Source organism: Panthera pardus, unplaced genomic scaffold (assembly GCF_024362965.1).
Source record: "Panthera pardus isolate Hobbes unplaced genomic scaffold, ASM2436296v1 HiC_scaffold_15, whole genome shotgun sequence".
Taxonomy (NCBI): Eukaryota; Metazoa; Chordata; class Mammalia; order Carnivora; family Felidae; genus Panthera; species Panthera pardus.
The window spans coordinates 16,306,034-16,330,888 of record NW_026526710.1 but is presented as its reverse complement, the minus strand read 5'-3'; the positions used below and the strand labels follow the sequence as shown (position 1 = coordinate 16,330,888).

At 45.1% G+C, this 24,855-nt stretch overlaps 1 protein-coding gene across 3 annotated transcripts in view; it reads left to right on the top strand.

Annotated features, from left to right (window-relative positions):
- Positions 1-24,855, top strand: part of OSBP2 (oxysterol binding protein 2) — a 178,169-nt gene that overhangs the window by 69,846 nt on the left and 83,468 nt on the right. The window contains exon 1 of one of the 3 annotated variants that reach the window (XM_053902170.1): positions 19,530-19,867. The exons of 1 other annotated variant lie outside the window; for it this stretch is intronic. Coding sequence is in view for 1 of the 2 variants with exons in the window: in XM_053902169.1 (XP_053758144.1) it covers positions 20,744-20,819 (76 nt within the window). In the remaining variant the exon portion in view is untranslated. Of the gene's footprint in view, positions 1-19,529; positions 19,868-20,743; positions 20,820-24,855 lie in introns of those variants that run through there. One more of the 3 variants, XM_053902169.1, reaches the window with a different exon arrangement.

Here is a 24,855-nt window from a genome sequence, read left to right as displayed (position 1 = left end):
TCTGTCACACTGGGCGAAGGGTCTCTCAGATGCCACAGCAGCTCAAGGCCATTGATTGATAACCAAATGCAGGAGAAAAATGCTGTGGTGTGGCGTCCACTATGACAGCCCACAGGACCTTGAGCCGAAAGAGGGCATGGAGCTGTCGGGGAGAGTGATGGCCACAGCCTCGAAGTGCAGGAAGACAGAGGCCCCATTAGTGGAGCTGGGCTGGCTCATCAGTCTGGAAGCTCGGGGAGGTGAGGGAGGAAGTAGGAAGCTGGTGGTAGGAAATCGATACTCTTTCAGAAGAGGAGAGGAAGAGAGAACTAGTGAGAAAAAACAACCTCTGCCATTCATGTAAACGACCTCCTGTGCTATTAAAGACATTGTAGTGGCATTAAAGGACAATGGAAAGAAGAAATGAAAGTAATGCCATGATTCCAGCCATGGCCATGCCTTTGAGACCCCACTCATATCCCACCCTCCACTCCTACCCCCACACAGCTGAAGTTGTGGTGACCAACACATTCTCATTTCACTCGGCTTCACAGCATTAGTATTCCAGGCTGTTCTGCGGCCTTGGCTGATCACTTTTTATGCTTGCTTCTAGCCCTAGTTTTCTCACCCTGCTGTCCTTCGACTGGACACCGAGCAGCTTCCAGTTATGGCCTGTTATGAATATAATGTCCATGCATACAGCTGTCCTCTCCTGTGATGCTTTCCTAGGAAAAGTTGTGTTGGGGAGGGGGTGCAAACGGTACTGTGGTTCTTGATTCCACTGCCCTCCAGCCCAGTTGTTTTCAAGAAGGGGATGAGTGCCCTGCAGGAGGGTACTAGAGCATAAAGGGTTAAGTCAAATAGTACAACATGTGTATAATTTACAAATAACTGTTCATAAATTGGGGGCGACTGGTCAATCTTGTTTTATTGGGGGACTGTGCATAACCCTAACAGCTTGGACATCTGGCTTATGGGTTCTTTGAGGGCCAGCACCACCTTCTACTTACTCCCTGTGCCCACTGCCCGGCACCGAGTGGCATTCCACAGACATTTGACAAAGCTTCCAAAAGGTGATCCCAGGAAGCACTGCCACCTGGCCTGCTTCTGTACTTCGGCTGGGCTTCAGCTTACTCAGGAAACTGATGCTTTTCTGTCTTAACCACCTTGGCCCCCTGCACCTCCTAGATGCACTTGTTGCTGCAGTGGCTGGACAGAAGTGACTCTGGTTGACAGCAACACATATCCTGTCCTTCCCTGGGAAAGCTCCAGATAGAAAGGAAGCACCTTTTTTTTCCTTTAAGTATCCCCAGCTCCTTTCCAGAATGAATTTGAAATAGAGCCAAGGGAACAAAGGAGGGGTTCAGTCTTGTGCTTGAGCGGCAGGAACAGACTTGAGGCAGAAGGACCGTGGCCCCTTTGGTGGTTGGGTATTCTTTTCCCTGGTTCTTGCCACCCGCCCTGGCCCATCCCTGGTGGCACTGACCTTAGCTTGTTCTCTCTCCCTCATGTTTGCTCCCAGCTCCTCCCTACACAGAAATCCAGCTCATCCCCACTCCTCAGGCTATCTCCTTGCTCTTCAATATTCCTTTGTTTGTCAGTTTCCCTTTCAGAGGAGTATTTCATGTGTGCCAGTCAGATTTTCATTCAACATGAAGCAAAAATTTTAATCTATTTGTAGTCTATTTAAAACCAAACACAGGTGCTTGAATTGAATGATTATTCAGGCTGAGCATTCAGCCCTTAAGGGGCTCACAGCCCTGGGTGAACTGAAGGGTGCAGTTATCTGAAAACCGCGAGTCACCCAGTATCATTTCTTGCATGCCCATGCCAATGCTTTTGCAGTAAGTATGCCATAGTGATCCATCTCTTCTCAAACACAGTGAAGTGATCATCCTTGCAGCAGTTCCTGGGGACAAATTTGGGCACTGGTGAGTGGAAAAGCAGCTGCAAATGTCATCAGTGAGCTTTACTCAGCCCCTACTCTGTGTAACAAACCGATGCTTATAAGATGCCACTGGGCTGTAGCTCTGGCACTTTCCACATTCCGCTGTAGGGCACCCTGGCCATTAAGATACCATTACACCATTTTCACTGAATCTCTTTGGCATTTGTGGATCTCACTTCTGTCAAATCACCTTCCCATTCCTTAGGCTTCATGCACTCATTCCAAGCACCCCAAAAGTAAATGCCATGTATTAATTTTACTTTAATATTAAAAATCATCCTCCCCCCAAAGGCAGCCATTCCTGCATTTGGTTAACTCTGTGGTTCCTGCCACACTCTGAGTCATCTGTCCCTTGGCTCAGGCCTCAACTTGAGTTGTGGGTGTGGAGAGGCCAGTGTGGAGCCTGGGGATCTCTCGGCCAGGAAATCTATCATCTACCTCTCCACGTCTCCTTTGGAGCCTGCATTCCCCAGAGACACACTGACTCTTCATGTTTCTTTGTGAAAAATGCCCCTGAAGTGGGTTGAAGCCTTCTGATCTTGGGCTGCTTGGAGGGAAGGAGACCCATTAAGGGATGTCCTTTCCCTGCACCTAGGTCCTAAGACTGACCATAGGCAGTTCTGGGTTCTGTGCAGGGCATGTCTGGGGCACCATCTCCATGAGTCAAGTAATCCCACTGAGAGGGAGGGAACATTTTCCCTGTTTACAGAGGAGGAGCTCAGTGCCTTTTTGGAAATCACTGTTAGGAAGTAATGATACTTTGATCGACATCTGGCTGCGCAACTAGACTATCTACTTCAAGAAGAGTGCTGAGTGCAGGGCCTGCCATAGGAGATGCTCAGGAAATATCCAGTGAATGCATGGTGGCACCAAAATCCAAACACAGACTTTTGCAGCTTCAAAGCTAGGCCTTGTTGCATCCCCTGGATGAGAACATAGTGAAGGACAGGAACAAGTAAGGATGATTTTGTTTATTATTTGGTAGGGACATTTGCCCAGTAGATGGCCATGGAGCTCTGCAGGCTTGAAAGAATTAATGCAGATTCCTAAAAGTCCAGGTACTCTCTTGCTTTCTTGGAATAGCAGTTTTACTACGCTGAACCTCAGGGAGAGGGAAATAAAGCATGTGAGTTGGATTTTTATTAGCTATGGTGCTGGTGTCCTGCCTAAAAGCATCTTGAGAAGGTGATCTATGGTCACAAATTGAATTATGTCAGAACACCTCTGCCTCCTACAAAGGTCCTAGCCAGTTGGGGGAGGATCCCCCAGGGAACGTGAATGGTGGCACTGCGTGGATGATGGACTATGCACTGGCTTTGTATGGGCTGACTAGGGAGGAGTGCCTGCCCAGCAGGGGAAGTTGGGGCTGGCAGTCCCAGTGGACAGGGAAACTGCCGTGAGATGTCCGACAACATGAAGGTGCCAGGCCTTATGTTCCTGCTGGCTTGCAGCCACTGTCCCAGCTGGAGGACATGGGGAGCACAGGGGTCTTTGATGGACAGCCACTTATTTTGGTCTTCAATATATGTCTTTAAAGCAATCTTTACTGGAGGGCTTGAGTAGCTCAGTTAGTCGTGCCCAACTCTTGATTTTGGCTCAGGTCATGATCCCAGGATTGTGGGATCAAGCCCTGCATCAGGATCTATGCTGAGCATAAGATTCTCTTAAGATTCTCTCTCTCCCCCTGTTACCCATCTGCCCCTCTCCTTTGCTTATGCTCATGCTCTCTCTCTCTCTCTCTCTCTCTAAACTAACTTAAAAAATCCTTACTGAGGTATAATTGACATGAAATAAACTGCCTATATTTAAAGTGCCTAATTTGATAAGTTTTGACATACATATGCACCCACAAAACCATCACCACAATCAAGATAATGGCCATATTCGTCACCTCCAATGTCTTCCCATGCCCTTCTGTAATTCTTCTTCAGCCCTTCCTACCTCCCCAGATAACCACTTATGCTTTCTGCCACAACAGGTTAGTTTGCATTTTCTAGAATTGTATACAAATAGAATTGTACAGTATATGCTCTATTTGTCTTCTTTCACCCCAGCATAACTATTTTGAAATCCATTCGTGTTGTGGCATATATCACTAGTTTTTCCCTTTTCATTGCCAAGCAGTATTCCATTGTTGGACAGAATGTCTGCCATTGCCTGTTGATGTAGACATTTGGTTTTTTTCTAGGTTTTAACTGTCACAGATAGAGCTGCCATGAACGTTCATGTCCAAATCTTTGTATGGACATATGCTTTCTTTTCTCTTGGGTAAACACCTAGATTGCAATGGCTAGGCTATAGGGTAGTAGATACATGTTTAACTAAGCAACTGCCAAACTGTCTTCCAAAGTAGATGTACTATTTAAATGCCTGCCAGAAGTGTGGGAGGGGCCAGGCTGGAGGACACTGAGTCTACCATCCCAGGACAACCTAAAGAAATGTTGAGCACAGGCTTTCTTGATGAGCAATCATTTTGCCTTTAAAAAAATGATTATATGTTTTGTCAGGAATTATAGTGTCTTATATATATTTTTTAATTTGTTTTTTGTTTTTGTTTTTTATGCTTCAAGAAGTAGGAGACCTGTGCACATACTGCCCTCTTCGTTGGTGCCCTGGGGGAATTAGTGAAGGCAGCTTACTGCAGACACAGGTTCTGTCTGTTTTCATTCCCCTGGGACATGAAATATCACATCTCAGAACAGGAGGCCTGTTCAGAGAGCATATGTCTGTCTAAAGGTAAATAAACAACCCCATAATACTCCTAACAGTGTTGTTCCCCAAATCTGACTGATCATATAAAATCTTTGCCTTTGTAAATGTTTGCATAAGAATGCAATTCATGGAGAGTCTTTTGGAAATAGAAAAACTGTGGCACCTTGATGAAAAATGTGCCTTTTCTCTCTACTTGGTGTACCTTACCAACATTGCCCATGAACCCTGGAAGCTTCCCAGAGCCACACCTACTTGGGTCAGCCAGGCAGGTGATGGAGGGGAGAGCGTGGGTCTCAGAAATGTTCACTGTAATTACTTAGGACCGCGTTAATTGAAAGTTGTCTTCAGCGTGTATCTGCAGAATGACTATTTCCTCCCATGAAGAGGCTTCAGAAGCAGGGGACAGCATTTTCAGAGGTGGGCATTAAGCATCCACAGTCCTCTCCTGAGTGAGTAGTCTCACAGAGCCGTGTCTGTGGTTACTTACTAAAATGCTATAGGTGAGGGCACCTGGGTGGCTCAGCTGGTTAAGCATCAACTCTTGATTTTGACTCAGGTCATGATCTTACAGTTTGTGAGTTCAAGCCCCATGTCAGGCTCTGTGCTGAGAGCACGGAACCTGCTTGGGATTCTCTCTCTCCCTTTCTTTCTGCCCCTCCCCGACTCATTCTCTGTCTCCCTCTCTCCCTCTCTCTCTCTCTCTCTCAAAAAAAAAAAAAAAAAAAAAAAAAAAAACTTAAAAAAAAATAAAATGCTGTAGGTGGTAATCCTTGTTTTTCATTCTTAAAACCAGAATGTCATCTCCAGAAATAGATTTATGTATTTATGGGAATTCACTTAGTGATATAGGTGACATTCAAATCACTTGGGAAAAGAGAGACCATTAATGAGTATGTTTTAAGTTATAGCCTCTGGAATTTGTTTTTATGCAAGATATGAGGTAGGCATCTAATTTTATGTGTTCCAAAAGTGTATCTCCTTTTTCCCAGGAGAATTTATTCTGCATTTGAATACTACTCTTCATTGATCTCTTTATCATTCCTTCTGCCTATATCCCACAGTAAAGTCCCTGTAGCTTGACAGCTGGTCAGATAAATCCTCCCACACTGTACTTTAATTTCAAAAATGTATTGGGATTTCCCCTTTCTGTATCAATTTTAGAATCAGTATATGTTTTATTTAAAGTATCCCCTTGGGATTTTGTTTGGGGTTGCATCTTAATCGTAGATAATTTTTCCTTTCTACCCATGTAATGTGTAGGCCATGTTTTGTTCTTTGAATAATTTTACTCTTATATCTAAAGCAGTGCTTAATATTTCTGAGTTAGAAAACTTGCTTCCTTGCTAAATTTTATAGAAGTTAGTATATTTTAAGTCGGTACATGATAAATATTTACTGTGCACCTCTCTGTGCTAGACAGTGCTAGGAGATGAGGATTTAATGGAAAACAAAACCAGTCATTGCTGCCAGGGACCTTGCTGCCTGCCATGAGGAAACAGACAACAGAAAATCACAGTGGATGGCATATAAGGCTAAAACCTGGAGAGGGCACCTAGCCCAGTTTGGAGGGTCAGAGAAGGCTGCCTAAGGAAGTGATGTGTAAGCTGAGGCCTAAAGGTCAAGGAGGAATTGACCTGGTAAAGTATGGGGAATACAAGTGAAAGTGAGTCTGGAGGTGAAGAGGAACATGACTGTCTGAGAGCTATAGATAGTTTGAGAGTGGCCCAAGCAGGGAAGGCTGGGATGGGGTGGGGATGTCCCAACATGAGGCTGGAGGGGCCAGATCATGGATCATGAAAGGCCTTCCCAGCCAGACTCCCCGCTGGATCCCAAGAAGGGCTGAGTCTGTAAGAAACGTGCTATTCTGGAACCTGGCTCTCTCAGCTTTGCTCCTCTGGCTGTGGGGTGAACAGTGTGTCAGAGCGAGGCAGGACTGGGGACAGGGTGCACTGGCAGTGGGGGAGGAGAGAAGCACTGGGAGTTGAGAGCTTCATGGGGCAGAGCCAAGCTCTGTGTCCTGTTTGTTCCTTATGGTGTCTTCAGTACCAGAACCCAACCACATTGGGATCTCAGCTGTGTCACTTTCCAGCCACATGACCTGGGACAAATGATCTAACCCAACCCCCCATCTTCCCGAGCCCCAGTTCCATTATTTGAAGAATCAGGCTGTTGTAAGGATGTGTAAAGTATCAACACTGTGCCTGGCCTGTATGGCACCAATACAAGTGACAGCAATGATGCTGGTAGGGGGGACAGTTTGATCAGCTGTGAAATGTCCTGCTGAGTGGGAAAGGGGAGGGGAAGGGAGTGATACCATCCCCTCTTATCTACTATTTCCCTAGTGCCATGTCGATCCCTGTGAGATTGCTGCTGAGGCACTGGATGCAGAATCCCACCCAGTTCCCTTGGTAGATCTTCCTTCAAGGAGAAGCCTTCAGTGGAGAAAACCCAGCCCCCTGCAGCATGGAGAGCTGGTGGTGGATGGTGTGCTCAGAGCCAGGCCCTGACCTTCTAGCCACATTATTCCCCTTTCACTTGGGGCCCTCAGTCAGAAGGCTGAATGTGCTCTGGGGTGACTGGCAAACCAGCCAAGGCCTCTGGTATGATTTAATCTGACAGATTCAAAGAGGAGCATAAAATGATTTTGCTGTGGCTCAGACTTGCAGAGCTCCTGCATTTACACGTCTCCTTTCATGTAAAATTAGATTAGCACCATGGCTCCAGCGTAATAAGTCTCTCATGCCAAAGACCGTGTTAATTAGTAAGTTGTAAATATTGACTTTTGATTCAGGGTTTCTTTGGGAGTGATAATTAATTTTTAATAGCTTTGGGAAAATCTACATGCAATACCATGAAAGGGCCAAAATGACTTGTCATGAGGCCGTTGCTCTGTATGCCTGCACTATCTGTTGGCCATCTCAGAGACTGTGCCATAAAGGAAAAATGAACGTGAAATGTCTGCTCCTGGTATTGACTGGTGAAGCTTCAGCTTTTGGTTGTTGCACCCTCTTGGAAAGAACTGTGCTATTTTTAAGCTTAGATGGAGGATCTTGGAAGGTTTATTCTTCCATCTCTGAGATGCATGCTGGAGGTTGTGGGGAGGGGCTCTGGAAGAAATCCAGTCCTGACCAGAGAGGGAGGGCCTGAGACTGGCCAGCAGGTGGAGACTGCATCCTCTGTGCATTCAAACACCAGGATTTCAGGCCAGTGAAATCTGTTTCCTCTTATAAATTATCTGGCTCATCTTTCCAGAGTGCACATCTTCCAACCAATTCCAGGATCTAGTAGCTAACACGAGGAACAAGGTCTCCCTTCCATTAACTCACCAACTCGGTTCAGATACTCTCAGAGAGAAAAATCAACTTACAGAGCACACCAAAATCAGAAAAAAAAATCAAAAGAGCCCCAGGACAACCCAGTGCCCTCTTGGGGTTCACCACATAGGAGAAGCATTGACTAAGGCTCCAAAGTCCACTGGAGGCTCTCAAGTCCAAGTCACCCTAAAGAGAAAGAAGTGGTTTGATTGGAGATGGTTTGAATGCAGCCTTTTGGAAGGCAGCACTAATGACCAGAAGGTAGACAGACTTCATTCAGTTTTAACCCCAAAAGCACAAGGCAGGATGAACTTTTCTCTAAGAACAGAGTCTGCCCTTGAGAGTCTTTCTCTGTAGCAGCTTTGCCTCCTCTTCTGGTGGAAACTCTGCTTCCATTTAGAACACAGCTTAATTTCATTTTGTGCCATGTTATTTGGGGGTAGGAGGGATGTGAATCTCAGAACACATGTTGTTTCTTGTGCATCTCTCTCTATGTGACAATGGCTGTCATCAGAAGGAGGGTAGTGGGGGTGGGGGGTGACTCTGTCTCCATGCTACAAGGTGACTGGGCTTCAGAAGGAGGGCACAGGCCCCTGGGCTTGGTGGACTAGTAGTTTGTTGCCGTGACTGACTGCATGTGATCCTTGGGCTGGAAGCAGTGGTTGGCTGGATGACTCGCAGAGCTTATTGTCTCTATCCTTTCAAGTGTCACCCTCTGCCTCCACATACTCCCAGGTTCCAGAAAGACCTTGCCCCATGAAAATATGTGGCACTTCTGTTTGACCCCTTTTTTAGGGAGAAAGGGAGAGAAGGGATAGAAAAGATTTGACAACTTGAAACTGCATCACCCATTTGTAGGAGTTTTGGCTGCATATCTAATTTACACACACACACACACACACACACACACACACACACACACACAATCCATCATGGATTTGGAGGGAGATAGGAAAGAGGACAAAGCCAGAAGCTCCACATTAGTCTTGAGCTATCAAGTAGATATCACTTTGAGGGCTGGTTGAGAGAGAAAGAAGAGAGAAGAGAGAAAGGTTGTGTACACGTCTTATAGAGCACACAAACAGAGCACAGTTTCTACTGCTGATCGCTCTCATAACCGGTATGCCTATGGCTCTCAGGAAATCTTTCAGCAAGACTCTTAAGACATGCAAACAACAACCCCTAAGGGATGTAGCAAACTGTATTTGAGAGACAGAGGGAGGGAGGGGGAGCGGAAGGGAGAAAGAGAAGAGAGAAAGAAAGGTGGGGGAATACTTTATATGTTAAATTGTTTGAGATGTGGTAACTTGCTAAGGATCCACTGGCAAATGTGGTTAAGGGTCATTTCAAGACTGATAAGCTCTTGGATCAACAATTTAAAAATCAGTTAAGGGATGTTTCTTCTATTATCTCTGTATTTGCCTCATTGTATCATATGGCTGCCCTGAAACCAGGGGGAATAGGATCTGTTTCATTGGTTTTTAAGTTCCATTGCTTGGAAGGTCTTTGACAGTCAAGAGCAACATGATCCCCGTTTCAAACACTGCCCTTTTCCAGGTTCCCAGATATTAACAGTCCTATCTCTTTACCATATCTGTGCCACAGTCTTGTGAAATATGTTGTCAATCATAATTTCACTTTGTGGATAGAGAAAAACAAAGTGTGGCCTGGCAGATGCCTTAGCTAGCAGAGAGCAGCAAGACTGAGAGGGTCACAGTGATGTCCCAGGGCTGGGTCCAGGCCAGTGGGGATTTCATGAGCCTTTGCAGTAAATAGTTTTATTAAGATACCAGCTAGCCGCCTACCCTATCCCCTAATCAATGGGTACATAGATAGACATCACCAAAATATAGAAATAAAGTCAAAAGGCTCATGATTAAAACATCCATAAGCATTTAACAAAACAGCTCCTAAGTATTTAGGAACTGTATACATAAGCATTTAACAAAACAGCTCCTGAGTATTTAGGAACTGTATACAAAAACTTCGGTCACCATGGTTTGCATGATAAGAAATTGTTTATGCATGCAAGTATTCTTTTCATCCACCATCTGCAGTGTTGTTTACTGAAGAAGCTGAGGTTATAAACCTTCCTCAAATGCTTCCTGCAGACATTTACTTGCAAACCCTTGGGTAAAAGTTTGCATTTCTATTTTTTAATGAATAGTCTCTATTGGGTTTAATTAGTCATTGTGTCTGTGCATGAATCATTCATAATCTGGGTTTGCCACCGGCACATGGCAGTTAAAGTCAGATGAAGAGAAACAATATTTTTAAGCACAATGTAAAGTACACTTTGGCAAATTCTCATTGGTTGACAACATGTTTTATAGGATAAAAGTTGATTGGCAGCTGTTAGAAGTTTTGTTTTGTCTTTTTGCCTGTTGGGGAAAAAACAAACAATATGAAAATCATAAGCCTCAGGCATCTTCTCTATCAGTACTTTGAGGACCCAGAGTCTGGGACATTCCCCAGCCCACCTGACATCAGAAGGGTGCTCTGACCTCATGAGCATAACATGAATAATTGCTACCATGTGTGCCTGCTGTGTGCCTGGCATTTTCACATACATTATGTGTAACTCTCCAAGAAACTTGTTACAGTCACTCAGCAAGTGGCGGAGACTGACTTTGAATCCAGGTCTATCTGACTTCAGGTTCTCTGCTTCATACTGTCTACTACATTGTCTGAACACTGAAAGTACAAGTGATTAAGGTTGTGTTTCAGCTAAAAGGTTGATTTAAAATGTGATTTGGGTTGTACAAATATTCATATTCTTAGAAGCATTATTCACAATAGCTGAAAGGTGGAAGTAGCCCAAGTGTCCGTTGACAATAATTGGGTACACAAAATGTGATCTATCCATACAATGGAATTTTATTCAGCCATGAAAAGAAAGGAAATTCCGATATATGCTACAACATTAATGTTCCTTCTCTTTCATTGTTTATTATTAATCAAGCATTTTTTGGTGATTTTATTCTCTTCTCTATTCATTCTTAGTTATACCTTCTATTTATTTATTTATTTATTTATTTATTTATTTATTTATTTATTTATGAGAGTGTGAACAGGAGAGGAGCAGAGGGAGAGGGAGAGAGAATCTTTTTTTTTTTTTTTAAGTTTATTTACTTTGAGGGGGGAGAGGCAGAGAGAGAGAGAGAGAGAGAGAGAATCCCAAGCAGGCTCCACACTGTCAGCACGGAGCCCAATATGGGGCTCAAACCCATGAACTGTGAGATCATGACCTGAGCCAAAGTCAGACGCTCAACCGACTGAGCCACCCAGGTACCCCGAGGGAGAGAGAATCTTAAGCAGGCTCCATGCCCAACTTGGAGCTCAATGCTGGGCTCAATCTCATGACCATGATATCATGACCTGAACCCAAATCAAGAGTTGGATGCCTAATGCCCCCTTTCTCTTATTCTTTTAATAAAAGAGGCTATAATGTGAATCTTTGATATATCAGAGTCTACTTTAAATTAGTAATTTTACCACTTCCCAATTTAAGAACTTCACAAGTTAAATTCCATTTATCTCTTCTTGTTCTTCTTTTTGTTTTTATATGCATTCACTTGTATGTTATAAATTCCACAGATCACTATAATTGTTGTTATTTTAAGCAATATTTACTTATATTTAGCTACATTTAAAAAGTCAATTCTGGGGGCACCTGTGTGGCTCAGTTGGTTAAGTGTCCAACTTCAGCTCAGGTTGTGATCTCATGGTTTGTGAGTTCAAGGTCCACATCAGGATCTGTGCTGACAGCTCAGAGCCTGGAGCCTGCTTCAGATTCTGTGTCTCCCTCTTTCTCTGCCCCTCCCTCACTCATGCTCTGTGTCTCTCTCTCAAAATAAACAAATATTTCTTTAAAAAATTAAAAAAAACAATTCTGATGTTCTTTTATTTTATTTTTATTTTTTTAAATGTTTGTTTATTTTTGAGAGACAGTGTGTGTGGGTGTAAGCAGGGGAGGAGCAGAGAGAGAGGGAGACACAGACTCTGAAGCCGGCTCCAGGCTCCAAGCTGTCAACTCAGAGCCTGACGTGGGGCCTTAACTCACGAACCATGAGACCATGACCTGACCCAAAATCAGATGCTCAACTGACTGAGCAACCGAGGTGCCCCCCAGTTCTGATGTTCTTTATCCCTTTCTGCATTACTTTTCTTATGTCTGGGACCATTTTCCTTCTGTGCAAAGAACTTTAATATTTCTTGTGATGCATGTCTACTAGCAGTGCAACTCTTTGCTTCTTGTTTTTTATTTTGCCTTAAAATATCTCTTTTTCACCTTAATTTTTGAAGGATCTTTTCCCTGGGTATAGAATTCTAGATTAGCAGTCCATCCTCCTACCTTTCCTCCCTCCCTTCCTTCTTTCCCTCCTTTTTTAAGCTTTAAAGATCCCATTGTCTTCTTTCTTCTCTATTTTATATTGAAAAGACAACAGTCTTATTGCTCCTTTGAAATAATGTATCTCTTTTTTCTCCAGCTGCTTTTAAGTTTTTTTTTTTTTCCCTCTGTTGATTTTTAGGACTGGCTAGTAATGTGCCTAAATAGGGTTTGACTTATAGTTCTCCTTCTTAGGGCTCACTGAGCATCTTGAATCTGTGGACTAACCAGATTTGGGAAAATTCATGGTTATTATTTCTTCCATGACTGCTTTTTCTTTTCTTTTGGCTGCTTTTTCTTTTCTTTTCTTTTCTTTTCTTTTCTTTTCTTTTCTTTTCTTTTCTTTTCTTTTCTTTTCTTTTCTTTTCTTTTCTTTAGTAGGCTCCACTCACAGCATGGACCCCAACATGGGGCTTGAACTCATAACCCTGAGATCAAGACCTGAGCTGAGATCAACTTGGTTGCTTAACCCACTGAGCCACCAAGGAGGCACCACTCCATGACTGCTTCTGACTTATTCTCTATCTGTCTCTCTGTGGGACTCAGATTACACGTATGTTAGACCTTTTGATGATTGCCCATGTGACCTTTATGTTCTGTTCTGTCTTTTCCATCTTTTTTTCTCTCTGGATATTTATAATTAACCAGACTTTGAGTTCATTAATCCTGCTTTCTACTTTACCCATTCTGTTGTGAAGCCAATGCAATGAATTCTTAATTTCAGATATTGTATTTTTAAATTCTGGAATGTCTATCTGATTACTTTTATAGATTTCCAGTTCTGTTGAAATGCTACATCTATGTATCCATTTTGTATTTTTTTAAAAATTATTAATCATAGTTTTTCTGAAGTTACCTTCTTGCCAATCAAGCTGCTTAGGACACACTAGATATGCCAAGTGGCTCTTCTTACTGGCTCTTGACATTTCAGCCATCTGCATATTTGAAGGTTTACATTTCTCTTTGGTAATATTTTCTTAGGTTTCCCTAACTGTCCGTGGGCTTCATGCAGGGAGAACATTAAGTCTTTGAGAGTTTACCAGACTCTATGAAGACACAGAGCCCCCAGTATATGTAGATGTGGCTGCTTGGCAACTGCTGAGGGAAATCTGATTTCTTGGGCTTGGATCCACCTAACTGAGAGCCCCTTGGTCAGTCAAAACTACAAGGATGGTATTCAGGGTTGAATTTATTTGTTTTAAACATTAAAAATGTATTTACAGGGGAAATAACTAATATTAAGCTTAATTAAATACTCAATGTTTTAAAAAATTGTCTTCCACACTATAAATATATATACTTCAGATAAGATTTTTTTAATATTAATAATATTATTATAATATGTCACATATTTGAAATTTTAACATTTTTTATTTTTTTATTTTTTATTTATTTTTAATTTTTTTTAATGTTTATTTTTGAGAGAGAGAGAGACACAGGCAGAGCACAAGTGGGAAGGGGCATAGAGAGAGGGAGACACAGAATCCAAAGCAGACTCCAGGCTCTGAGCTGTCAGCACAGAGCCTGATGTGGGGCTCGAACCCACAAACCGTGAGATCGTGACCTGAGCTGAAGTCAGACGCTCAACCAACTGGGCCACTCAGGCGCCCCAAACATTTTTTAAAGTAAGCTTCACACCCAACATGGGGCTTGAACACATGACTCTGAGATCAAGAGTTGGATGCTCCGCTGACTGGACCACCCATGCACCCCTGAAATTTTAACCTTTTTTTTTTTTTTTTTCTGAGAGAGAGTGCAAGGAGGGGAGGGGCAGAGGGAGAGAGAGAGGAGAATCTTAAGCAGTTTCCATGCTCACCACAGAGGCCAACACGGGGCTTCATCTCACGACTGTGAGATCATAACCTCAGCCGAAATCAGAGTCAAATGCTTAACCAACTGAGCCACCCAGGTGCCTCAGTTTTAACCATTTTTAAGTGTGCAGTTCATTGGTATTAAATAGTCATATTGTTCAACCATCACTGCCATTTGTTTCAGAACTCTTATCTTGCAAAACTGAAATGCTATACCCAAGAAACAATAAATCTGCCCCCCCCATCTCAGCCCCCTCCCCCCGCCCCCCCGTGACAACATTCTACTTTCTGTATCTATGAATTTCACTACTCTGGATATGTCATATAAGTGGAATCGTAAAGTATTTTTCTTTTTGTTACTGGCTTATTTCACTTAGCATAACATCTTCAAGTTTCATTCATGTTGTAGCATGTGTCAGAATTTCCTTCCTTTTCAAGGCTGAATAATATTATGCTATATGTATATATCACATTTTATTTCTTTCATCTATCAGTGGAGACTTGGGTTGCTTCCATCTTTTGGCTATTATAAATAATGCTGCTATGAATGAACATGGGTGTAGAAATAGCTTTTTAAAACCCTGCTTTCAGTTCTTTTGGGTATGTACTCAGATGTAGGATTCCTTGACCATATGATAATTCTATTTTTAATTTTTTGAGGAACCCATGATGCTGTTTTCCATAATCTGCACCATTTTATATTCCCACTAACAGTGCACGTGGTTCCCAATTTCTCCACATCCTCACCAATACTTGTTGTTTTGTTTTTTCAATGTTTTTTTTTTTTTTTTTTTTTTTTTTGAGAGAGAGAGAACACAAGCAGGGAAGGGACAGAGAGAGAGGGAGACACAGAATCCGAAGCAGGCTCCAGGCTCTGAGCTGTCAGTGCAGAGCTGGATGCAGGGCTCGAACCTACAAACCATGACATTGTGACCTGAGCAGAAGTCAGACGCTTAACCGGCTGAGCCACCCAGGCACCCCTGTTTTGTCTTTTTTTAATATTAGCCATTCTAATAGATGTGAGGTGATATCTCATTGTGGTTTTAGATTTGCATTCCTCTAATGACTGGTGATGTTGAGCATCTTTTCATGTGTTTATTGCCCATTTGTATATCTTCTTTGGAGAAACGTCTATTCAAGTCCTTTGCCCATTTTTGAATCAGGTGGGGTTTTTGTTGCTCAGTTTTAGGAGTTCTTTATATATTCTGGTTATTAACCCTATATCAGATAGAATTTGCAAATATTTTCTCCCATTCTGTGGATTGGCTTTTTACTCGGTTGATAGTATCCTTAGATGCACAGAAGTTTTTAAATTTGTTTATTTTTTCTTCTGCTTCCTGTGCCTTTGGTGTCATATCTAAGAAGTCATTGCCAAATCTAATGTTTTGAAGTTTTTGTCCTATATTTTCTTCTAAGAGTCTTACTGTTAGATCTTACATTTAGGTCTTTGATTCATTTGAGTTAATTTTTGTACATAGTGTTAGGTGCAGTTCAATTTCATTCTTTTGCATGTGGACATGCAGTTTTCCCAGCACTATTTGTTGAAAAGACTGTCCTTTCTCCACTGCATGGTCTTGGCACCCTTGACAAAAAGGCTCTGACTAAAAAAAACAAAACAAAGCAAAAAAAACCTTTGACTATACATATAAGGGTTTATTTCTGAAGACCTATTGAATTTTTAGAGGTAAAAGAGACTGCCAGAATTAGTTAATCCAATGCCTTCTTACTACAGACAAGGAAACTGAAGCCCAACGTGCAAAACTGACTTGCCCTGGGTTTCCTAGCTAGTGTATGGCAGAGCTAGGAGTCTGTCCCTGGCCTGATTTCACATCTGATGCTTTTTTATAGCTGGTTGCCAGTTTGCTTTGTTCCTAGAGTACTGTCAGTTACTACTTTGATAGAAGCAGTGAATACAGTTTCCACTCTTCAGAAAATGAATTGTTGTTTGTCCAGCCCCTCACCACTCCTATGGAGCAGTCACTGGCAACAGCTATGTTTTTCAGGTATTGCTATGGTGAGAATATCTGTTCCCCAGCCTGTCAGTGAGCTCCAATTTGCCCTGTCGTTTGGTTTACAGAGTTACTTGAAGAGTCCCAAATACAGCTATGCAATAACATACCACAGAATGCCTTATCAGTCTTGTCTTTATCACCCACTGGCAAGGAACTTGTTCTGTGATTCTCTGGCAACCTAGAGCCTCTTTCTCCCCTGCCTGCCATCCCAAGCTCAGCTTGGCAGGATGTGGCCTGGGAGTGAGGAAAGACAAAGAAAATATGAATTAGATAAAATTCAAAACTAGATTTAAAATTATCCTTTTCTTGGTATTACCCATGCTGAGTTTGCTCATTCAAGAACTATTGAGGACCTCTCAATAGTGCTATGAACACTTTGCTAGGAAGCGACAGGCCGCCATAAAAACAGAAGGCAAGAACTCTTATTGACTTTCCGGAGAGGTAAGATGCCTGGGCATGGGACAGGTAGGTAGTCATATAGATGGTTGGAATGATTAAGTGTCTGGTACTGCATGGTACTGGCAGAGAGTACTCTAAAAACTCAAGGAAGTGTAACTGGAGGCCAAGATGAGAAGCCATGCCTCAGGATGCTAAGCACTGCCAGCACCAGTCCCAGCATTGGCCACAGCAGCACTTGGGAGCACTTCTGGAGAGCTTTGGAGCTCCAGTGGGTGGATAGGAACTTGGATGTCAGGTAAGGGATAGTGGAGCAGATTCTCAGAGTTGGCAAGGGATGGTCAGGGTCATGAGGCAAAGACCTGAGACATCATGGCCAGGGAGCAGAACTGTCACTAGGGCGGCCTGGGAAATGGAATACAAAATGTATGTCTGCCTAGGATCCAGAGGGTTAGGCTTGGAAGTTGAACCTTGCATGGTTAGTAGTGGGATGGTAGCATTTTAGGCTTGTAACAGAGGTAGAGACAGGTACCTGTCCTAGGTATCTTAAGAAGAGTCATATGGCCAGAGAGGAGGTTAAGAGAGGGGACAGGGAAGAGGTGGCTATGGTGGACAAGGGAGAGGAAGAAGGCTAGGTCCAGGTCCCTAGTTGGGTGAGAAGGAAAGAGTGGGCTGAGAAAGCACTGGTGAAACCTGAGACAGGCTGGTTGTAAGGGAGGAGGAGGGGACAATCCAAGGACATGCTCATGTTTTCAGGGCATAGCAGAGGGAGCAAAGTATAGCTGGGCTGGGAAGAATGGATTTGGTTGGGATTTACCAGCCACACTGGTAGTTGTCAGCAGGAGTGGCAGGCATAGTCTGCCCACAAAGAAGAGATTTTGTAGTGAGGTCAAAGAGCAGGGTTTGAGCCCTGAGGCAGAGGGAGGAATGGGGCCTTGGGCAGATGTGTCTTCCTGCCTTTGTGGTTAAGAATCATTGGAATGTATTCCAGTTTTTTGGCTTTTCCAGAACCTAGAGAATAACTGAATAACTGAACTGAAATTTAAAATCTTGTTGTGTGGCTTAGATTGTTTCTGTTGCTCCAAATCGTGAACGTTTCATGGTCTTCAGTGTATCTGTGAGCCTCTTGTGTCAGTAGAAATTGTAGGTTTTGTGCTAGTGGTATGTGTGTCCGTGGAAATGGGCTTCACTGGGTCCCTCTCTGATCTCCTGGAACGTAAGGATGCAGACATGCTGGTGATTGCTGAATGTGCCATAAGTTAAACAATTAAAAGAGTTAAATTGAAGGAATCCTTTGTCACAAAATCCTCAAGAAATTAAATTCCAAATGAGGAAATGAACAAAGAAAGACTTGAGATTTTCCTCCTATTAGTCAACATGTCCACTGGGCAAATGTTCGATGTTTGGGAGGTAGATGGGCACCCCATTCCCCCATCTGATGCCTGTGACCAGTGCAGCAGAAAGCCCACATAACCTGTGCCCTGGAACCTGACTTGTTTCTTGTCTTTGGATTTTGATGGTATGCTACAAAAAAAAAAAAAAAAAAAAAAAAACAACAACAAAAACAAAAACAAAAAAAAACAAAAACAAAAAAAACCCTCTTGGAAGTAATTTTCAAAGGAGGAAAAAAAAGATGTTAAAAGGTACAGGTAGTGGTTTTGTTTCTTTTCTAAGGCACCACATGTGGATTGTGATTCTTCCTTGATGTGGAAACTAAAGGAGTCCCTGCCCCTCTTTCCCCCACCTGACTCTCCCCAGCCCCTTGCCACATTTCCTGGATGGCAAATGTTCAGTCCTGTTCCTGCTGTGCTCTTCCTGAAGGTTTCAGCTCTGGGCTCTTTGTGTAGCAGCCTTGATCTGTGAATGTTTGAGCAGAGTGCCTCATGCCTACTTGGATAGCATTTATTAACCTCGACTTGAACTCATTTCATTGGTTTTCCCCTTTAAACTGGGGACTCAACCAAATGGCAAAAATGAATATGTCTTTGGATTTGAATTAATGAGGCATAAAAGTTGCGGTTGCTTTAGAAAGAATTAGATAAGAGTTGCCAGTTTCACTGATTGGAAAGAAGGGCCCCCTCACCTTGTACTCTATAAAGGCCTGAGAGGGGCCATGAAGTGGACAGGGCTGGGGGTGGCTGTCCACGCTGTGGATTCTTTCTTCCTGGCCAGATAGACAAGATGAGTTATCTCAGACTTGGAACCAAAGGTTGCTCCACCCCCACAAGCCAAGAGGAGAAGCTGAGGCTCACTGAGGGCAGAGGTAAGGGTGGCCCAGGTCATGTTTCTGATCTGTGGCAGAGGCTCTCAGAACTAGGGCCCCTGCTCTCAGTTGGGAACTTTCCTGGCAGGGGGCAAGGAGGAGTAGGAGGGATTTGAACAGAAATGAAAAACGTGGAAGCGTTCTGCGTGATGTCACCAGGCTCCAGCAGTCCCATCTGTTGGTTGATTGACGCTCTGGCACCAAGGATGTGGAGGAGGGAATTGGATTCCAGATGGGGATGGAACCCCAACGGCTCACCCTCCCTTAGTTCCCAAGACACTCTAACTGGTTAACTCCTTACAACCTCGGGGCATATGACAGTGGAGAAATGAGGGCTTGAGCCAAGGGCCCCTCCCCCACTGGACTCAGGCGAAGGGCCAGCCTTCTTTGGCCTCGATTGAGCCGCGATAGCGCCGTTAGGGTCGGGTCGGGTTCCGGGCCATGCTCCCGCATTTTAAGAGGCTGAGCTGAGCTTTCCGCCGCCCGTTGGCATCCAGACACCGAGAGCTCGCCTTTGTCTAGCCCGCTGAGCGGGAGGAGAGCGCTAGTCCCTGCCCCAGACCGGGCTGGAGGAGGCGCGTCCCGTCCTCCGCGGACTGTCTGGTGGCCTCGCGGCGCCTTCGCTCTTGGAGCGGGGCCCTGAGGGAGAGGCGGCCACCTCAGGCGGGTGGGAAGGAGGCTGGAGGAATGAAGACGCGGCTCGCCGCGCCCCTGCCGCGCTCAGGCTGACTGGCGGGCGTACGGAGCCGGGCGCAGGGCACCTCTTGGCTGGGCTGCACTCAGAGCGCTTGGGCTGGCCGCTATCCGCGGTGCTGAAGGGGCGGCCGCGGCGGGGAGGCGGGCCCGGGGCCGCCGGGTAGCACACACCCAATCCGGGGACCGCCGTCCTTCTCCCGGGCTTGGCGCGGCGGTGGCAGCCGGCACTGCACCGAGATGGACTGAGAGCGCGGCGGCGGGAAGGCGGCGGCGGCGGCGGCAGCTGCAAGAGCCCCCACAGCCTCGGGGCCAGACCCACTTCCACACCCGGGAGCCCCTTCCTGGGGTGAGTTGGGGCAAGCGGAGCAAGCATGGGGCAGGCGGGTCCTTGAGGCATGGGATCTCTTGGGCTTTTAAATTTTCCTTACCTATTGTAAATTTCTTCTAGCCCTCATCTTGAGCAGCCTACAGGACTGAGGGATCAGATCTCTGCCCTGGCACTTACTCAGTCCTGGGATAGAGGGCAGGCCCCTCTGCCCTCACAAGCCAGGGGACAACGGGTTTAGCTAGAAGTCTAAGGGCAGTCACTAAGCATGTCCCCTTCACCACCCTGGGTGCAGCCCACTATATGATACTGAGAAGGGATGTTTGCCCAGGTTGGTGTCACAGGGATGATACTCTCCCCTTTCAGTGCAGGGGATTGGCCCCGTGTAGACCAGCCACTGGAATATAGCCCACACAGAGGCCAGCCATCTTTTAGCAGGGAAGGTAGGCTTGAGCCTTCCCCAGGGGCTTCAATCAAGAGGTAAAGCCCTTTCCCTGCCTTCCTCCAGTCTCTTTAGGCACCTGAGCTGCCATTACCAGAGCTTCAAGGGCAAGGGTCACTTCAGTGCACCTGGCTGTTGTAAGTGAGCTGGACTCAGGCAGAAGAGCTTTGGAGTGGATACTGGGCAGGCACTTCCTGCTACTGTGTGTGTGTGTATGTGTTTGTGTGTGTGTGTGTGTGTGTGTGTGTGTGTGTGTGTGTGTGTGTTCCCAGCACGCAAAGGGGATTTTAAACTCCAGTGGTGCCTGTCACAGGAAAAGCCCTTCTCCAGCCAGCCTGTGCCTCTGAGTAAGCAGTTTGGGGTCAGGCTGGGCAACTACCCAGCCAGGAGCCTTGAGCTTCCTCGGCCCTTAAAGCTGCCCCCCCTCCTGCCTTGAGCCATCACTGAAGGGGGAGATGTGTTTAAACTTGATGGGTCACCTCTGCCTTCGATCCCACCAGCATTCGGTTCCCATCTCCATCACCTGGCAAGGTCAGACAGATAGACCTCTTGACTCCTAGAACCTGATGGGTGGGCTGTTGGGGGGCTCTACTGCCTCGACAAAGGACTTTTGGTGTGTTGGGGAGGTGAAGGGGTGGAAGGAAGGAGGGGTGGAGTTGGAGGGACTGTCCTCCAGGGCCCTGAAGAAGTCTAGATGCCAAGCCTTGTAAAGTGCTTATTGTAACCAGGTGGCTGTAAATGAAGCCTCTGAATCTCAACAGGCTCATGCTGGAGGGCTGGGGTCTTTGTTTTGTTTTGACTGTCTAGCCTAAGCTATGTGCATCAGAAATGACTCTGGTGGGCAACTTCCTTGGATCATCGGATGCCTGATGATGGTGCTGATGAAATGAAGGAGAGGTAGAGAAGATGTATGAGATGATGTGCTGGTTTTAGGGTCAGTGTGAGCTGCAATGGTGCTGCAGTGCTGATGGAAATGTATGCCAAGGACGTGGTAGCATTACTGGGTACCATTCGGTACCGGGTACCATTTATCTCTGGCCAGTGTTCTGAAGAGAGGAAAAGTCATACCGGAGAAAGTATAATAACTGCATGTCTATCATGTACTTGATTTACATTATTCTTCACCACTTTTTTCCCACCCAAAAGCATTTTTGTTTACAGTAGTTAAGTTTTTACCTACCATGTCAACACTTTGTATTTTGGCCAGATGAGTAAACCTCTTTAGAGAATAGTTGTCAGGAAGGATGACTGACTCATAACTGTACTTTGAGATCCTTGCTGACTTCGTTCATAAAAATATCAAGTCCAAAATGCATAATGGCAGGCTGGCCAAGCAGCAAGCCATTGCTTTTGCTTTGGGAAAACAATATATTTGAGCTTTGCATGTTGTTTATTTTGAAAATACATTTATAGGCCCAAAGTTTTCTGTAACTAGATCAAGTTGGGGTGTGTATGCATATATTTAGCATGCTCTCTGCCTGTAATGCCATCAGGCTACCTATTTTTATTCACAATCTGAGCAACTTAAAACCTCCTCAATAATTAAGGTGGGCTCAAGTTCTCCTCTGTAACTGAGGAAGATAACATTTGACGGTTGTCTAGATGCTACACAGTCCTAGATCCAGCTCACAGTCTCTGTTCAGAAGTCCTGCACTTGGTTTTATCACATGCAAGCCAGCATCTATGTAAAATTATAAAATGTGCATGGAAAACATGAACAGAACTTTTCTGACTGGATTTCTCAAGGCCAAGGCAGGAAATAAAGATATATACAGCAACAGAACATGATATAGTAATGAATATATGGCAATTGAACAAATTTCATTTTGGTGAATACAGTTCATCTTGTTGTTTGAGATGGTGGTCACAGCTGTGTTGTGTAAAGGAGGTGAAAAAAGGCCTCGCTTTGTAGATTGAGCGACCTCAAAATTCCCATTTTACCTCTTACTAACTACATCCTGTGGTTGAGCCTCTCTGAGCCTCGGTTTTATCATATGAAAAATAGAGAAAGTAACAGCTGCCTAGTATGTAAACAGCACAGGATTGTAGGGGCTCAATGTTATCCTTGAAATCTCTTGCCATGGCCTACCATCACCACTTATTAGAAGAATCTGAGCATATTGAGACAAAAATCCCCACACATTGATGTTTATACTGAAACTGTGAGGGCCATTAAAGGACTCAGTAGTTTGCTTTGGGGTAGCCTGGTCCTGCTGGAGGTAGTGTTCCCAAGGTGGGGACTGTACTTGGGTCTGCTGTCATCCAGGGACCTTGGCTGACCAGCAGTGGAGCTTGGGCAAAAGGAGACAAGGGGAGTGTTCCCTCCAGGAAGAAGGGAGCCTAAATGTCAAAGGCCATGAGGGGTCTCTGTTCAGAGAAACCCCTTCCAGGAAAGGACTTGTGGCAGGGGATGCTTTCTTGTGGGGAGAGGCTGCTGCTGTTCCTCCAATAATGCATGTCTTCTCGTCCTGCTTATGTCCCCCAGACCCTGTGGTACTAGCAGCAAACACTGGCCAGGCTTTTCTGTAGTAACTCAATCCTCATAACAACCCTGTGAAATAAAACTATTACCATCCCTATCATGTGAATGAGGAGACATTCTCAGATGTTAGATCATAGGTGCCCAAGGTCTGACCGTGGCACCCACCTCTCCAGCATGAGGAGAGGGCCTCACAGATGAGCTGGTGGCACAGAAAAGGGGAGCAACACACCCAGAGTCACCTTGATCTCCAGGCTCACAGTACATCCTTCTCACACTGAGGTGATAGCACCCATCGCTGGGTGGCCAGAGGAAGAAGAAAAAGCAGGGGTTAGGATCAGCGGTACAGAATCACAACTTGGAGGAGTTAGTGTCTGAGTCCTTCCCTTTCAGGTTTGCCAGATCTTCTCATCCCCACCTGGGATGAGGCTTGTGATCAGGCAACAGGGGTGGTAGCCACAGCCGTAAGCAGAGCTGGAAGGTAGAAGAGCCCTTGGAAATCAATGAGGCTATCCTCCGGTGATATGAAGTGCCTGAGGCCCAGAGAGGGAATGAATCATCCATGAAGGTGGGGGGAGTGGAGAGAAGGGTCTTTATTCTATTCCCCAAGGCAAGAGCCTCTCCTAATGCTGTGCCTCAGCAATGCCTCTCTGGTAAGTCTGGGGTGTTGCTGGTAGCTCTCTCAGAAAGGGCCTCCGAAGTCCCAGGACCTCTACTGATCCCAGAGTTGCCCCCATGGTGGACAGCTCCCTCTGCCCCTGGATCCCCTGCCTGAGAACCAGCTCCATCTGGCCTCTGCTGGCACATGGTAGCCCTTTGCAGACTGCATTGATTTCCATTGCCCAAGGTGATGAGGTAATTTAAAGGTTATTCAGTTGAATTTCTAGTTCCCTTGGCTTGAGACCTTTCTTCCAAAATGCATGCTGCTAACAGCCAGGGTACCAGGCATTGATATAAAAAGACGTGTTTGTTTCCCATAAACTTGAGTTATTTACAAAGTGTGTGGACTCTTACAGCTGTTTTGCACACATGCCCTGCTTCAGTGATTACTTAATGAGTGTACCCATGAGCTTGCTTTTTAAATTGAATGGTATTTCATGAGGCTAAACTGATTGCCGCTTCTGCAGGCACAGTGCTCTCCCTGGGCTGCTGTTTTCAGTCACTGGCCACTGAACCCCTTCAAGCTTCAACCTCTTCCTCTCCTTGCTGCCTGAGGTCATGCCCTGTCCATTCTCCCAACCAATTTTCTCTGGATTCTCTCCTTGCCCCGCTGCCACTGCCCTGGTTTAGTTCCTCATTATTGGTAACTCCCTGCATTGGGAGGGCTCCTTTTAGACTTGCCCCTCTATGCCTCAGGAAGATTAATCTTTCAGGAACACTTATTCTGCTCTTGTCACTGCTTTCCTGATGGCTGCCTACTGCTTCCACAGTACCAGGGCAGATGCTTCAGCCCAGCCTGAAAGCCTTTCTGCAGACTGGCCCAGCTCCCTGCACCACAAAGCACAGAGCCAAGGCCTCTCATGCAGCCCAGCTCTCCCTCCTCTCCCATGCAGTTTTCCTCCTTCCACCTGGACATGCTTCTTCCCTCCCATCTCCTCCAGGTCCAACTTCAAGATGCCTTCTTCATCTGACTGTTCCTCCCCTGTCTAGACCCAGAGCACACTGGCTCAGCCATCCATTAACAGTTCTTGGCAATAGTGATACCAAAGTAAGGGCTATGGATTATAGTGTGTCCCCCTCCCCAAAGATATATTGAAGACCTACCCCTTCAGTACCTGTGAATGTGACTGGAAATAGGGTCTTCACAGATGTAATCAAGTTAAGATGAGGTCACGAGCATGGTCCTGAATCCAATATGACTGATGTCCTTCTAAAAAGAGGGAAATTTGGACTCAGACACATACACAGAGGGGAAGGCCATGTGAAGATGGAAGCAGAGATTGGATTTATGCCTCCACAGGCCAAAGAACACCCCGGGCCACCAGAAACTAAAAGAGGCAAGGAGAGATCCTTCCCTACAACCTTCAGAGGGAGCATGACCCTACCAACACCTTGATGGTGGACTTCTAGCCTCCAGAATTGTGAGAG